This window comes from Chenopodium album, chromosome 12, assembly GCF_948465745.1.
Source record: "Chenopodium album chromosome 12, dcCheAlbu1.1, whole genome shotgun sequence".
Lineage (NCBI taxonomy): Eukaryota > Viridiplantae > Streptophyta > Magnoliopsida > Caryophyllales > Amaranthaceae > Chenopodium > Chenopodium album.
This window is the reverse complement of record NC_137845.1, coordinates 28637536-28651576: the sequence shown is the minus strand read 5'-3', so window position 1 is coordinate 28651576 and position 14041 is coordinate 28637536. Positions and strand designations below refer to the sequence as shown.

The 14041-nt window shown below is 37.6% G+C and overlaps 4 protein-coding genes across 7 annotated transcripts; all 4 read right to left on the bottom strand.

Annotated features, from left to right (window-relative positions):
• Positions 1-549: 549 nt before the first annotated feature.
• On the bottom strand, positions 550-1898 carry LOC145572272 (uncharacterized). Its single transcript, XM_081631269.1, has one exon. The coding sequence runs from the start codon at positions 1609-1611 to the stop codon at positions 685-687; it is 927 nt and encodes a 308-aa protein (XP_081487395.1). The 5' UTR covers positions 1612-1898; the 3' UTR covers positions 550-684.
• A 1970-nt stretch (positions 1899-3868) lies between these two features.
• On the bottom strand, positions 3869-7813 carry LOC145572270 (uncharacterized). 4 transcript variants are annotated; one of them, XM_081631267.1, is made up of 13 exons: positions 7455-7813; positions 6782-6860; positions 6648-6695; positions 6493-6570; positions 5669-6355; positions 5452-5592; positions 5304-5378; positions 5009-5226; positions 4863-4911; positions 4728-4781; positions 4533-4643; positions 4321-4461; positions 4089-4228 (listed from the first exon to the last, which is right to left on the bottom strand). In XM_081631267.1, the coding sequence occupies exons 5-12, from the start codon at positions 6200-6202 to the stop codon at positions 4369-4371; spliced, it is 1275 nt and encodes a 424-aa protein (XP_081487393.1). In that variant the 5' UTR covers positions 6203-6355; positions 6493-6570; positions 6648-6695; positions 6782-6860; positions 7455-7813; the 3' UTR covers positions 4089-4228; positions 4321-4368. The 4 variants fall into 4 exon arrangements, with proteins under 4 accessions (XP_081487391.1, XP_081487392.1, XP_081487393.1 ...); XM_081631268.1 differs by having other exon boundaries at positions 4118-4224; XM_081631265.1 differs by lacking the exon at positions 4321-4461 and having other exon boundaries at positions 3869-4228.
• Positions 7814-8979: 1166 nt separating this feature from the next.
• LOC145572269 (protein FAR-RED ELONGATED HYPOCOTYL 3-like) lies at positions 8980-12950 on the bottom strand. Its single transcript, XM_081631264.1, has 3 exons — positions 12726-12950; positions 10789-12223; positions 8980-10198 (listed from the first exon to the last, which is right to left on the bottom strand). Exon 3 carries the CDS (start codon positions 10111-10113, stop codon positions 9064-9066), a length of 1050 nt encoding a protein of 349 aa, XP_081487390.1. The 5' UTR covers positions 10114-10198; positions 10789-12223; positions 12726-12950; the 3' UTR covers positions 8980-9063.
• Positions 10533-11681, bottom strand: LOC145571091 (protein FAR-RED IMPAIRED RESPONSE 1-like). The gene is made up of 3 exons (XM_081630179.1): positions 11174-11681; positions 10843-11113; positions 10533-10587 (listed from the first exon to the last, which is right to left on the bottom strand). Exons 1-3 carry the CDS (start codon positions 11679-11681, stop codon positions 10533-10535), a joined length of 834 nt encoding a protein of 277 aa, XP_081486305.1.
• Positions 12951-14041: the final 1091 nt, after the last annotated feature.

Here is a 14041-nt window from a genome sequence, read left to right as displayed (position 1 = left end):
TGTGCTCTTCTCAATTCATTTCATATATGCACTCCCTTCCAGCGTGGTTTTTTTTTTTTTTTTTTTTTTTTTTTTTTTTTTTTGACATAAGCAAGTAGCCTCTTTGATGAACTTTGCGAGAGTGCTTACTGCTAAATTGCTAATGTTAGCATGTCATTTTTTATTTCAATCGTTTTTACTTGTAATTTTTTAAAATGAAGGTTAGAAATAAAACATTAGGAAGCATCCGAATTTAAATAAAGGGATATTGTTAGTGTGTCATAGCATCGCCCGAATACTAGACTTTGTTTTACCAACTCTATCGCAGTTGTGTTACAATCTGAATATTTGTTTCATTTTCATGCTCATAAGCTTCATACATTCATGCAATCATAGTAAGCTCGTGTCTTTAACCTTGCTCTTTTGATTTACACCCTTTCTGTATGAAATTATGAATTTTTAATACGAAGTATCATAGAACTAATATTTTCCTTTTTACATTGTACAAATGCATTCTACATAATAAACAAGACTATTTACTTATTTAGGTAGTAAAAGTCCATTTTCAGCTTGATTCAACTTAGTTCATTCATCACATTAAAGTCAAACATACTAACATAGTACAAGAAAACACCAAAAAATAAAATAAAATAAAATAAAATAAAATAAAAATAAAAATCTTATGTACATCACATATAACCTATTTTATCTCCTCAATTTATCATCTTTCTTGCTCCCACTAAAACCATAACTTCCATCACCTTGCAAGTTCATATCATATACCTCTTCACCATAAGAACTTTTCGAATTCGTCCGTCGTCTTCCATACCCTTTAATTTTATCATTCCTCGGTTTCGAATTCGCTTCCTCATTACCCTCTTCTCTCCTCACATTCATCAAATTCTTCCCAATTCCATCACCCTTCATCTTCCGAATTCCACCCTTTGAGCGGGAATTGACACTCGATTTCGAACCCGCATCGCCGCCACGAAGCTCCTTCTGCTTCCGAATTCCACCCTTTGAGCTCGAATTCCCGACACTCGATTTCCGATTTCCACTCGAATTAAACCCACTGATGCAATTACTATAAGGCTTAACACTATGAACAACCCCCTTAGGAAAAAACCTAGCAGAGGGCAAATTCTCATGAGTATGAAAAATCTGAGGGCCATCATTTTCAGACCACAAATCAAAACCCCCAGGTTTCTGAAACCTATCAGCTAAAACCTTAACCTGTTCATCAGCCGAAACAGAGAAAATCGAAGATGAGCTTTTAGGAGCACCCTTCTGAACAACCTCCCAAGGGCGTTCAAGATCGGATACAGCGGCCTTTAGTTCAGCACGCTTACGCATCTCGTAGATCTGACGCTCGCGAGAGAGGCGGGCTTTGAGGAGTTGCTTGGCTTTCTTTGCCTGCATTCGTTTCCATTCCCATTTCGAGACGCCGCCCGGGTAGGTTCTTGGGCCTCCGCCCATGCGGATGAGAGTGGTTGGTGGACGGCGGTGATGAAGGGAGAGGGTGGAGAGGTGAGGGAGGAGAGAGAGTGGGGAGATTGAATTGGAGGAGGATAGTTGAGTGTGGGGAAATTGGGGTTGTTTTGGAAGGGTGAATGTTGTTTGGAGGATTTGCATTTTGTGTTTTTGGTTGAGTGGTTGAAGGTGAAAAAGTGGAGAAAATACTCGTTAATATGCGATATTAACGAGCTGTGTTAATATGGGGTTACAACGGTCTTTTCCAGACTTTCACTAAGGGTACGATGGTCTATTAATTTGCTGGAGCCGACGACCCTCCAAGACTTTGCTGGAAATTGAGCCTCAAACCTTGAATTCCGACTCACCCACGAAGGTCCCCTCAAATTTTCTGTAGATTGCAGAGCATTTCGAAAATAACGGATGCGGAGATGTAAAAATGAAAGTCAAAACGGGAAGCAAAAATAAGGTTAACCTTTGACTAACGTGGGAGTTAAATGCCAGCACACCACCAATTGGATAAAATATTAAAATAATCAGCGAACTCCAAGTATTTGCGAATTTGCCACTATATTGACATTCATTGTCAATATCGCATATTAACTGGGCAAAGCTCGAAGTCAATTACACATTATTTCCAGTTTTTTGATATTAATCTACCACTCTGTGCATTCATAAAACTCTGTTGGCAGCGAACCAAATGGAGCAACTGTTAATCAGATTGCTAGGAACTAGGTTGACAGGGTCCTCCAAATAACACACAATATCTCGAATTTTCCCACCAAATTTTGATGTCCCGCCCCCGCCAAAATTTCTTTTCACTCATACTATTTTAAGAGAACTATTTCTATTATTTATATACATGTACCACTACATCTAAGCTTCAACATTACCTATTGAACACTACTTCTTGTCCTCCAATTTATAATTGCCCATTCACTATTACCTCTTTTCCATTACCTCTTGTCCTCCAATTTGCAATTGTCTAAAAAGTATAATGACAAAGAAGAAATTATCCATACCAGCAACTTCCATTAAGCCTTTGCACAAAAAAATATCAACAAACGACTTATCAGTACTACCAAGCTCCAAAATTATTAAAACACATTCTCTCAAGATGGTAAACCCTTGTACTCCGAATCATTGTGTGAAAGTGAATTTCCGTAAGGGCGTCCTAGGGGTGATAAAAAGCCCTGTTATGTCCTCCGACGGCCATATAAGGGTGTTGTTACTAGACGCAGCTTCAGCCGCACAAATAATAGCCGGGAATAGGAAGAAGGTAGGAGACATCGTCGTCATCACACCATCAAATAAGGTGAGACCTGCTCACTTACCGGACTTATCTAATCTTGCTTTACTACCAAAAACCGTAAAGTACTTTGTCAGGTGGGTAATATCTACCCAAGGAGGAAAACACGGGTATGGTTACCAACACGTGTTGTCGGCCGCTATTAACAACATCGTTGATCCTTCGTCGGACATACCAACTACTGTCGAAAGTTGTGCGTTGTCAGTCGGGAAACACCTCATGACAATCCCGAGTTACCAAAATGATCTTAAGCTAGTTACTCTTGAGTATCCAAAGGTTGTATCCAAGTTAATTATGCGTAGCACCACTAAGTCTTCAAACAAGTTTGATGGAAGGGAAATTGAGGTTGAAGTTGAAGTTGTCGCTAATAAAAACCTTAGTTGGTGGAGCGGAGCTTTCACGAAGGGTTTAAGGTATATGATCTAGAATTGTCGTGACATGGGAAGGGACTCTTTCCTCCCACTTCTTAGCTTTGCAATTCAGATGCATATGCCTCACATGATAATTTTAACAGAAACACGCGTCTTTGTTCACATGGCCCGCCTGATCTATGCATCTTTAAAGCCTTATGCAGTGTATGGAATTTCCACAAATGAAAGTGAAGGAGGATATGCATTGCTATCCTTTTCAAGGGAAATGACCATGAAGTTGCTAAGCGCATTTTCTAATCAATACTGCTGGTATTTCAATCTCGTTCAAGAGGGTAACCAAATCTAGCTAACCTGATCTAGCTAATGGATACGCTTTAGTAGCTAATTAAGTATCTGTAATATATAATCTTATGTTAGTAGCTAATTAAGTATGTTCCCATGTTTGTATCACTTTTCCTAGCAAAACTAATTACAGTCAGCCTTTGTATATGAAGAATTAGCCACGCCACATCTGATCCTATTTCGGCCCAAACTTGGGTGTTACATACTATTCATGCAAAGGCCCAAAACAATAAGGGCCCAAAACAGTAATCCATACACTTTAACCCTAGAACATTAAGGGGCCTCTAGGCCCACACTAACACTACAGTACAACACTGAATAAAATTTGCTAATAATTCCAAAGCTACAAACATACTCAAAGTAAAGGGCTTCAAGGCCCACTCAAACAGGCCTTAAGTGCAGTAAATCAATAAAACCAATAAACTTTAACCCACACTCACACCCAAGTCGTTTTACACTAGTACACTAAACCTACGAGAGGTGATTATAAAACGCCAATTATAGTACATGTAACAAATTTCCTCTTCAAATTTTCTACAGCTCCGACTAAACATCATTATTTGATTCTCATTATTTGTCTCCACGACAACAAATGTGTCACTACTATGGATTCATGTTATCTTATTTGCTTTGAGATGAACAACTTGTGACGCACTTGAAGTCCTTCGTGATGATCACATTCCTGATGTTGGCGACTGAAACCCCCTTCATTACAGTATGGAATGCTTGGAATAAGAGCTCTACATTTGCTACCTACCTGAATAAAGTCATCTCTTGTAATTAATTAATGGAAATCCTGACTTCTAACTTCTAAATCAATAACAAGTAACCTTTGTGATCAACACTTACCCGCTTGTTCACCTTGTGTAAGGTTGATGAGGAAGTCAACGAGTTTGTTTATATTACCGAAATATCTTGTACATTACCATATTTTACAAATACACAAACAGAAGAAAACGAGGGATAGCAATGTGCTGAAGCTTTATCAACCTAATCATGCACAAATATTCTGTAAATACATTTATGATTTCACTGCTAAGAAAATAAGGAGTACGAATTACCTCCGATACAATAGCCATGTAAGCACAACAGGAACTACCCACGAAGCAGTCTACGCACCCTCTTGACATAGGATCTGCGCCAATTGAGCCAGGAAACATCACGAACTCTCCCTGGATTCAGATAAAGTCAGTGACAACTACTATGCACAAGGGCCATATACATTCAACACATAATATACGAATGTAACAACTAACCAACAATGACGACCAGAAGCAGGGACCTGGTGCGTCAGGAGATTGCCTGGCCACCTATTGTGTGACATGGTAACAAATTTAGCCATTATACGAGTACACAAGTAAAACACCCATGATACTAATTTGTATACTAACCCATGATGTAATTCGTAGCAATGTGTTCAAAGCATCATCCGATAAGCACCTATTACCACCCAAAACTTCAGTCTATCTATTCAAACTCAACCAAAAATTGCAAAAGCAAAAAATTAATAACAATTACTCAACAAAAAACCAAGTACCTTTTCATCACATCCATGCAAAACCATATCAAATCAAATTTTGAATTTCCACCCGTATTGTTGTTACCAGATAAGATAATTGTCTTGTTGTCATGACAATCTCCCTGGTCACTCATATCAGCAGTTGAGTTACCATAAACTTTCTTCGTTTTCGACTTCCGCAATCGTGTTGCCTTACTTCTAAAACACACACTCACACAGCAGCTTCTGCAGCTTTTCTGCACAGTTACATGTATTCAACAAGAATTTCAACAGATACAAATGCATACCCCATACTAAAGAGTTCAAAGATAACCTCAGTTGTCCCCCCGGGTCCATTTGTATCCCTAGCTTCGGTAGGATGACTTTCACCATAAGCCACATCCAAAGTCTACATAATACAACACACTATCAGTATCATAAACACTATTACCAATTAGCTGTGGTGTAAGTCAAAAACATACCCCAAGCTGTCCAAAATCTCCCCCATTTGGGAGTCGATCTTCACTAATAGCCATCCGAATCTCTTCCATGTTCCACACCTCCAACCTAGGGAAATAGCCCCAATTAACAGGATGTCTATTAAGACGATCCAAGTACAAAACCTGTATCAAAGATTTTAGGGGGTCAGTATCAAATGGTGACACCATAATATCAACAATGGTGAAAACACACACATACCACAATGAATATGAGGCAACCGGCACAGCCACTAGCAAATCCAACAGAATAAAACCGACGTGCAAACATCGCCACACTATACATGAGTTTTTGTAACACTAAGCTGCACCAGTCATAGTCAGCAGCTCTTGCAGCACACGTTAGGGAAGGAACAAGATCAGTAGCCAATCTTGAAGATTGATTAGGGCATAACAACATTTCCAGAGACAACAACAAGAAAACAGTCTTGAACTCCTCAGCCTGATATTCCTCCCATTCCCCCTCCACTCGAGCAATCAAATCAACATTAACTTGAATACCCTCGAATGTGTACTCACGATTAGTTCTACTGCACTTGCTATTCCATGTTTTGCCATATCTCTCCATAATCCTATTCACCTTTTGCCAAGTATCATTATCCATTGTTTGGTATGTGGGAACAGGTAACCCTCCATTGGGAATACCAAGGACCCAATGAACCTGGTTTTGAGAAAGCCTGTACACTCTGCCATCTTGGGCTGTAAGAGTACAATTGAAGGGATCTATACGAGTCATCAACCAATAAGCCAACTACCTTGGAAGGTTCATATCACCTCCGAATTTTAATAGACCACCAAAACCCATCTCCCCAACCCACCGTTTACGTCTCTCGTCAAAAGTTTTGCATATTCTACCAAACGACTCTAGCCGACAGCTAGTATTAGCCGGCTGCATAGATTAAAAATCGAATATCAACATACTCTATATTCAAGGTATATATACGTATGTCATCAAAACATTTTGGCAATTGGCCATTTTTTATTACTTGCAAACAAGCCTAAAACATAATAAATACAAGCACTTACCCTACATCTACTCTTCAAATGCTGCAACAACACTTCACCTTTCCTTTTCACTTCCCCTCCAACAGTTAAGGAATCATCCTACAAGATAATGCACCTAGGTAAGTCCAATCACTTTATACAATTACACTTAACCAACATAAATTGTTTAAATTTACCTTGAATATGGCCGGAGAAAGCTTCTTCATGTGAGGTGCAATTGAATCCTAAGTAGAGTAACAAATGATGAAATTGTATGTAGAGTAACAAAAGCTTCTTCAGCATTTTAGTTTTGAATTTAAAAAAAGCCTACCTCAGACTCAGTTCGATTAATGTTGACTTTACGCTTCCTGCTACTGCTTCCCATTGATTACAAATACTGGCAAATGAAGCTGACAAACGCAAATTAAGCTGGGAATCGACTCCCTAGTAGCTCCTTTACACAGTCATCATAGAATGACTGGTATATATACAACTCCAATGTTATAGTAATATGTGCATCCAGTAAATGCATACACATGAACAGAAAAAAAATATCCCAGTAAATGCATAAACATGAACATAGCAGTATGGCTAGTAATATGTACATCTAGAGTATCCACAATTTCAAGTTATATTTCTAATAAAACAAGTCCTCAATCAAAACATTGCTGAAATTTAGCATTTATTAACAACTAATTTGATGATTCTAACATCATAATCTGATGATTGTCTCTGACAGAAAAATCCCAGTAAATGCATAAACATGCACATATAGCAAAAAATTACTACTTTAGTGTATTGCTAGTAATATGTACATCTAGGGTTTCCCCAATTTGAAGTTATAATCCTAATAAACCAATTCCTCAATAAAAACCCAAATATTGCTGAAATTTAGCATTTCAAACAACTAATTTAGCATTAAAACACAAATATTGCTGAAATTTAGCATTCTACACATCATAATCTGATGATTCTAACCTCATAGTAAAGATGAGCTAACATACCTTTAGTGCAGTTAGATGAACTCCCCAAATTCAACCCGTAACCTAGAATTGAACCGATCTTAAATGACCTACCAACTTCAATTGACCACCGCTGTCGGAATTAGCATTTGATTCTAAGCTCATGCATTGGTGAAAGGGAGTGTTGCTGGTACATGAAATTCCCGACTTCAACCCATAACCACCGATTGAACCAATTAATTGGGAAATCTCCACCAATTTCGGATTTCAATTTGGGAAGGAAGTAATTGAGAAATCGCCACCAATTTCACATTTCAATTTGGGAAGAAGGAAGTTACTGGAAAATCGCCACCAAGAGCTTTGCCCAACTCCGCCGCAAGCTCCAGGTGAATCCAATTCAATTTGTTGCGAATCGAAACGAGATTGTTTACAAAACGGGAATTTTTTTCAAATAACCACGTGACTGATTTAAGAGAAAACGGACGTTTGCTGCAGTTAACGTCTATAAATTAATAGACCATCGTACCCTTAGTGAAAGTCTGGAAAAGACCGTTGTAACCCCATATTAACACAGCTCGTTAATATCGCATATTAACGAGTATTTTCTCATTGACTTCTCGGCCAAACTATCTTTGCAATAACATTCGATTTTGATATTCTTTTAAATTAAGATTTTATTTTTTAAAAAAAAAACAAAAGATTTGTTTATATTTTATGTATATTATATATTATTTACGCATTAAAATAAAAATACCTACTTACATTCGTTTTATAAAAGTTAAAACATAATATGAATTCAAATATTCAAATCTAATTATATTTCACGAATTCTAACATGTTTAATTAATAAAATCTATGTAATAAGTAACATTGTTTTCACATAGGAATGTAAGACCGCGCTCGACGTATAACAATGTTTTTATAATTTTTTTAAATGTTAAATTTTTTAAATATAGGGTTTAAGGGTCAGTTCTAACTTACCAAATATAGAATTTAATACCTAGATTTATGGTTACTTTATAGCAAACATCCTAATTTGGTGTAATTGACTTCTCGGCCAAACTATCACTTGTTACACAGTAATGCTGGTTTGAGCTGAATTGAACAAAACTCAACTGATTGGAGTTGAATTGATTATAAACTGAGATGTATTGATGATTTTATGATTTTATGAACAAAACTCAACTGATTGGAGTTGAATTCTTATATTATTTGGGAACATGTGCAGTTGTTGAGATTTTGTTTATCAGTTTGTGTTATGATTATTTGATCTATGTAAGAGATCCAAATGATAAGAATTATTACATTGTTATGGGCATGCGGCTCACCGTTTTATACCTTAGCCCTTGCCATGTTTGGTAAGAAGATGACAATCATTAGTCAAGATTGAGTTATAATCAAATTTATTTATTTTGCTTTGGTCCCCCAGAGTGGGAATTGACCCGTTTTTTGGTGTGGTTCCATGTGTTTGCTGGGTATTGGTAGTATTCGAGTTTTTAATACTTGTTGATTTGTCGTTCGAATTACTCTTGTGCAAGGCTAGGTATACAATAAAGAGCATGGCAGAGTAATTGGTTATGAGTTTATTCAGTGACGGATTATATTATTGTTTGAGGTTGAATTACACAACGTAAAGAGCTAGGAGGTTGAATTACTCTTGTACAAGGCTAGGTCGCCCTCGAGGCTTCTTCTTGGATATAGGATCCTTCACTGCTGAAAGTGCATTGGTGTTCCCTTCTTCTAAAGGCTTAGACACAGACTCGGGAGTGTCATTTGCCTGAGGGATGTTTGATCCAATTTCTGAGGACGGTAAGAGGTTCCTTGGCATGGTGGGCAGACTTGGTTGACTTGCAAGAAATTTGTCTCTACTTGCCAGAACTTCTTCGCGTAGTTTTTGGAGAGATTGCACAACTAGATCCACTGTTTCCTTGTCCTGAACTGCAGAAGCAAGGTCACAAATGGGCAGGAACTCCGCCATCAACGTATTGTACGTCTGTACAGCCATATTCTCCGTGGGATCATGGTAAGCCACCTTAACCCGAGTATGCTTCCTACTGACATCTTTTCGCCAACGCTTAAGTACATATTTCGATGGAATATCAAACACCAAATTTTGATCATACACTCGGATGACATGCCTACATAGAATCCCGAAAGTTTCAAACTTCCTACAGTCACAAGAGACCTCCTTTGTAACTGTGTTAAAAAGTACGCAATAGAATCTCCTCCTATCAGTGATCACCTCTTCACTCTTCCCTTCGGGAATGATCCAAACACGGTCCTCAAGTAGATATTGAATCAAGTTCCCTCCCAAAGAACGCTCTTCCCTCCCAGAGCAATGCATGAGTCGACAACACTCGATTTGAATCTCCTGGAACTTTGCATCAGTGTAAATCTCATGGAAGAACTTCTCAACATAAAAACCACTTACAAGACGTCTACGATATTTGCCACACCTAGCATCTGCCTCATTCTCAGCTTTCACACGTCTCGCCATGGCCCTTTTGTACTTCTCTGGAAATTCGTAAAGCCTTGTTTTCCGATTAACAAACCCATCAAAGAAACTATTTATGCTTTCCACCCTTTGCATTGTCTTCATCCCAGCCCAAAAGTGTTCTTTCATAAAAGCTGGGACCCACATATGCCTTTCCTCGTACAAGTCAGATAACCATTCATTCTCTTCTAACTCATACGTGGTCATTAATTCTCCCCATCTACGCTCAAATTCAGCGACTGTGAAACTTTCATATATGAGGGTCTTAAGTGGACTCTTGAAATCTGCATAACTGTGGATGATGATATTCTTATGAGAAATGGTGTGCAATGTTGAATTATCAAAATATACTAACCATGCATTCACATAAATTTAAACACATCAACAACAAATAGATTTAAAGACTACAACAGGACAGATTTTAAATTGAAATGGAATGACTCTAAAATTTCTTTTAAAAGGTCAGAGCATTCAAACATCAGAAACACATTGACAATATGCTCCATGTAGCCTTCAGACATAAATATTAGACATATATAGGACCCATTTGAATTGTTTACTAAGACCAGCACAACACATGTATGTTCTGCCATGGCCTGCAGCAAGGCTTCTCATTAAAAGGATGATTACCAACTATAAGGAAGTCTAATGTCAAAGAATACAGAGTTATAATAGTACCAACTACCAACAAACAGCAAGCACTTAAGACAATAATAGAACACCAACTGTTTTCAGCCAAAACAAACAAAAAAATAAATTCTGAAAACTGATTATACAGCAGCCAGAGGGTTCTAATTACCAAATAACCAAAACTATTAATGAAATAGGCAGTTTTTAAGTACAAATAAGTTGACATCTAAGCATAAGGAAATTTATACTTACTGTTCGCAACTCCCCAGCTTGTTTGGGAATTTCTTCAATATGTGTCAAATGCACCAACGATGCCGTGCATTAGGCATCACTTCTGCCAGAGGCTTCCGCATTGCCGCTGCTTGGTCTGTCAAAATTGCACCCGGTTGTTTGTCACCCATGCATGACAGCCATTTCCTAAAAACCCAAGCAAATGTGTCTGAATCCTCGTGTGAAACAAGGGCACACCCCAACAATATTGATTGGCCATGGTGATTTACGCCTACGAAGTTGGCAAACGGCAGCTCATACTCGTTGGTCAGGTAAGTGGTATCAAAACAAACCACATCGCCAAATTCTTCATAAGCAACCCTGCTACGAGCGTCAACCTACATTACATCCTTCAGCCGGCCCTCACCATCTAATCTTTGTGCATGATAGAAATTCTGATTATCGGCTTGCATTTTATCAAAGTAGGCCATCATTGCAGCTGCGTCACCACCTTCCATTTTCAACCGCTTCTTCTTGTAAACTTCATGTTGTAGGTCCTTAACACTTGGAAGGTTATCCACCCCAGTCTCAGTAGCCATACATGCATGTGCTTGCCTTACAGGGATACCTTCATCAAAGAAATTCATTAGTCTCCTTCTTACATTGGATGTGTACTTCTTCATTCGATATTCCTTCACCAACTTAGCATCACTTGGTTTTGGGGTATGGTTATCATGTTCATTTTTCACCTTCCTGATAACCCACAACCCATCATCATCAACACCAGCATATAACTTGGCACCACCATAACATTTCTTAGATGTCCTTTTGGCCCGCTGCAATATATCTTCTCCAATTTCACCGTTCACAACACCACCAGTGCCACACAACTCCATTGCCTTGGCCCTTTTCTTGGCATCCCTCCTTGCCCTCATATCAGGTGGGCCCCAACACTCACACTTTCATGTTGCACCTCTCCTCTCAACACTCGTCTTGGAAAATGCAGAAGAAACTCTAGTTACCCCAAAGCCTTTTTGCTCAGCATATTCTTTGTAGTAGGTTTCTACATCTTCAAAGGATTTAAATACCATTCCTAACTTAGGAGACTCAACAAAGGAGTACATGCTGACTTGATTGGTTGACACAATGGTCTCCACAATCTCAATGGTTTTAATTGGAGATAAGGCAACTAGTCTCTGCTCAACAGAGTTTGGTACAGTCAGGGGCATACATTCCATATAAGGAAGTTCCTCACCAGCAACACCACTATAAGATATCACTTGGCCCCCCTCAATATCACCCCAGACGACTCTTCGACATGATCACACATTATGCCTTTGCCTTTGTCCACAACAGAATCAAACATTATCGGTGTGTCCTCAACAGAATCAAGCATTATGCCTTTCCCAGGATCACACTAAATCCCCATGGCAAATCAGTTACCCAATTTCACTCCCAATATATCACAGAAATCAATCTAATTTCAAACAAAAATTATGACATTTATCGATCAGTCAAATATCATACACATAATATAAAACAGATAAAATACTAGAATTACTGCTTTATAATACCTGTTAATCAAACAAGCAATAGATTCAAATTCCATAAGTAGAAAAACAACAGATACAATAGATCACCGCCTTCTTATAAGAAGAACAGTTACACTACATCACCACCTTCTTACTGAGTCACCCTCCGACCGATGACAAAGCAACATTCACTAAATTAATGAACAATATATACTACTACACAAATTCCAACAACATTCGATGAACAACAACAAAGCAGACTACACAAAATTGCTTACACATTCAATTCAATCGAGTTTAAATTTTGGATTTACTGGGACTACTCACATTTTGATTCATATAACACCAAATTAATAAGCCCCCAACCCTATATCCTCAACATTGACTAAATCTAATCAACGGTATAAAAAAAACTAGGGTTTTCGAAATCTAACAAAAAAAAATTACCTCTTTTTGCTAGAGATTTGGGGTTCCAAACCTTGAACTTCCTCACCGACGGAGCTCCATCACTTTACTGGAGCCGGCGACCCTCCAAGACTTTGCTGGAAATTGAGCCTCAAACCTTGAATTCCGACTCACCCACGAAGGTCCCCTCAAATTTTCTGTAGATTGCAGAGCATTTCGAAAATAACGGATGCGGAGATGTAAAAATGAAAGTCAAAACGGGAAGCAAAAATAAGGTTAACCTTTGACTAACGTGGGAGTTAAATGCCAACACACCACCAATTGGATAAAATATTAAAATAATCAGCGAACTCCATGTATTTATGAATTTGCCACTATATTGACATTCATTGTCAATATCGCATATTAACTGGGCAAAGCTCGAAAAAGTGAAAGACAAGTGGGTTTTTGAGAGATTTTGGGACTTTGAATGTATTTGTAATTTTGTATTGGTATTTATACGTTCTTTTTTGTTACTTCTTCCGTTTTTTAATACTCCCTCTATATTTAAATACTTGCTCCACTTTTCTTTTACAATCGTTTTTAAATATTACTCCATTTTCTTATTTGAAAATATTTTATAATATTAATTCATTTATCTCAACTAGTGGAACCCAATTTTATTACTTTTAGATTCTCTCCAATTTACCTTCTACCAACCCCACTATCTCTATATTTTATTACTTTCTTCCATTTCTCCTAAAATTCCGCGCATAGAGAAATTGATCAAGTATTTAAAAACGGAGGGAATACTTGCAAGTTGCAACACACCCTTTTTCACGGTATTTAAGAAAAGTGAGCCTCATGTAATTTAAAACAATAAAATGGAGAGAGATAGTTAAAAGTATAATTTAGTGGGTCATGAGATTATAATAAGGATAATATTACAACTTTTGACATAAAATACTTCCAATTTATAGTGTGTTGCAACTATTGTGACATTCCATTTTAGGAAAGTATTGCAATTATAAAGAAATGGAGGAAGTATGTAAAAGGAGAAGGTGATGGACTCGTGGGATTAGGGATGAAAACAATCTGTTATGGAGTAGGGAGAAGTGTCTAATTGTGATGGATCTATAAAATTTGATTTTGGTATAAAATTGTCTTTTTTTTTTTTTTTTTTTTTTTTTTTTTTTTTTTAAAGGTAAAATGAAAGACCCTATTAAACGAATCTCTCATATGTCAATTCAGTCTATGTTATAAAAATGTGTTTATTTGATACTGAGTATACTGTGAGTTTGTGATATACTTCCTTCGTTTTTAAATACCTGCTCTATTTTCCTTTTTCGACCGTTTTTAAATACTTGCTCCATTTCCTT

Excerpts from the sequence above, each read along its gene's own strand:
- LOC145572272 (XM_081631269.1), bottom strand. The coding sequence starts at position 1,611 with ATGCAAATCCTCCAAACAACATTCACCCTTCCAAAACAACCCCAATTT.
- LOC145572270 (XM_081631265.1), bottom strand. The coding sequence starts at position 6,202 with ATGACTCGTATAGATCCCTTCAATTGTACTCTTACAGCCCAAGATGGC. Across the intron at positions 5,593-5,668 it reads GTTGCCTCATATTCATTGTG|GTTTTGTACTTGGATCGTCT; the intron begins GTATGTGTGTGT and ends TCTTTGATACAG. Across the intron at positions 5,227-5,303 it reads GACCCGGGGGGACAACTGAG|AAAAGCTGCAGAAGCTGCTG; the intron begins GTTATCTTTGAA and ends GTAACTGTGCAG.
- LOC145572269 (XM_081631264.1), bottom strand. The coding sequence starts at position 10,113 with ATGACCACGTATGAGTTAGAAGAGAATGAATGGTTATCTGACTTGTAC.
- LOC145571091 (XM_081630179.1), bottom strand. The coding sequence starts at position 11,681 with ATGAGGGCAAGGAGGGATGCCAAGAAAAGGGCCAAGGCAATGGAGTTG. Across the intron at positions 11,114-11,173 it reads TCATGCACAAAGATTAGATG|AATTTGGCGATGTGGTTTGT; the intron begins GTGAGGGCCGGC and ends TTGCTTATGAAG. Across the intron at positions 10,588-10,842 it reads CCTAATGCACGGCATCGTTG|TTGGTACTATTATAACTCTG; the intron begins GTGCATTTGACA and ends GTTTGTTGGTAG.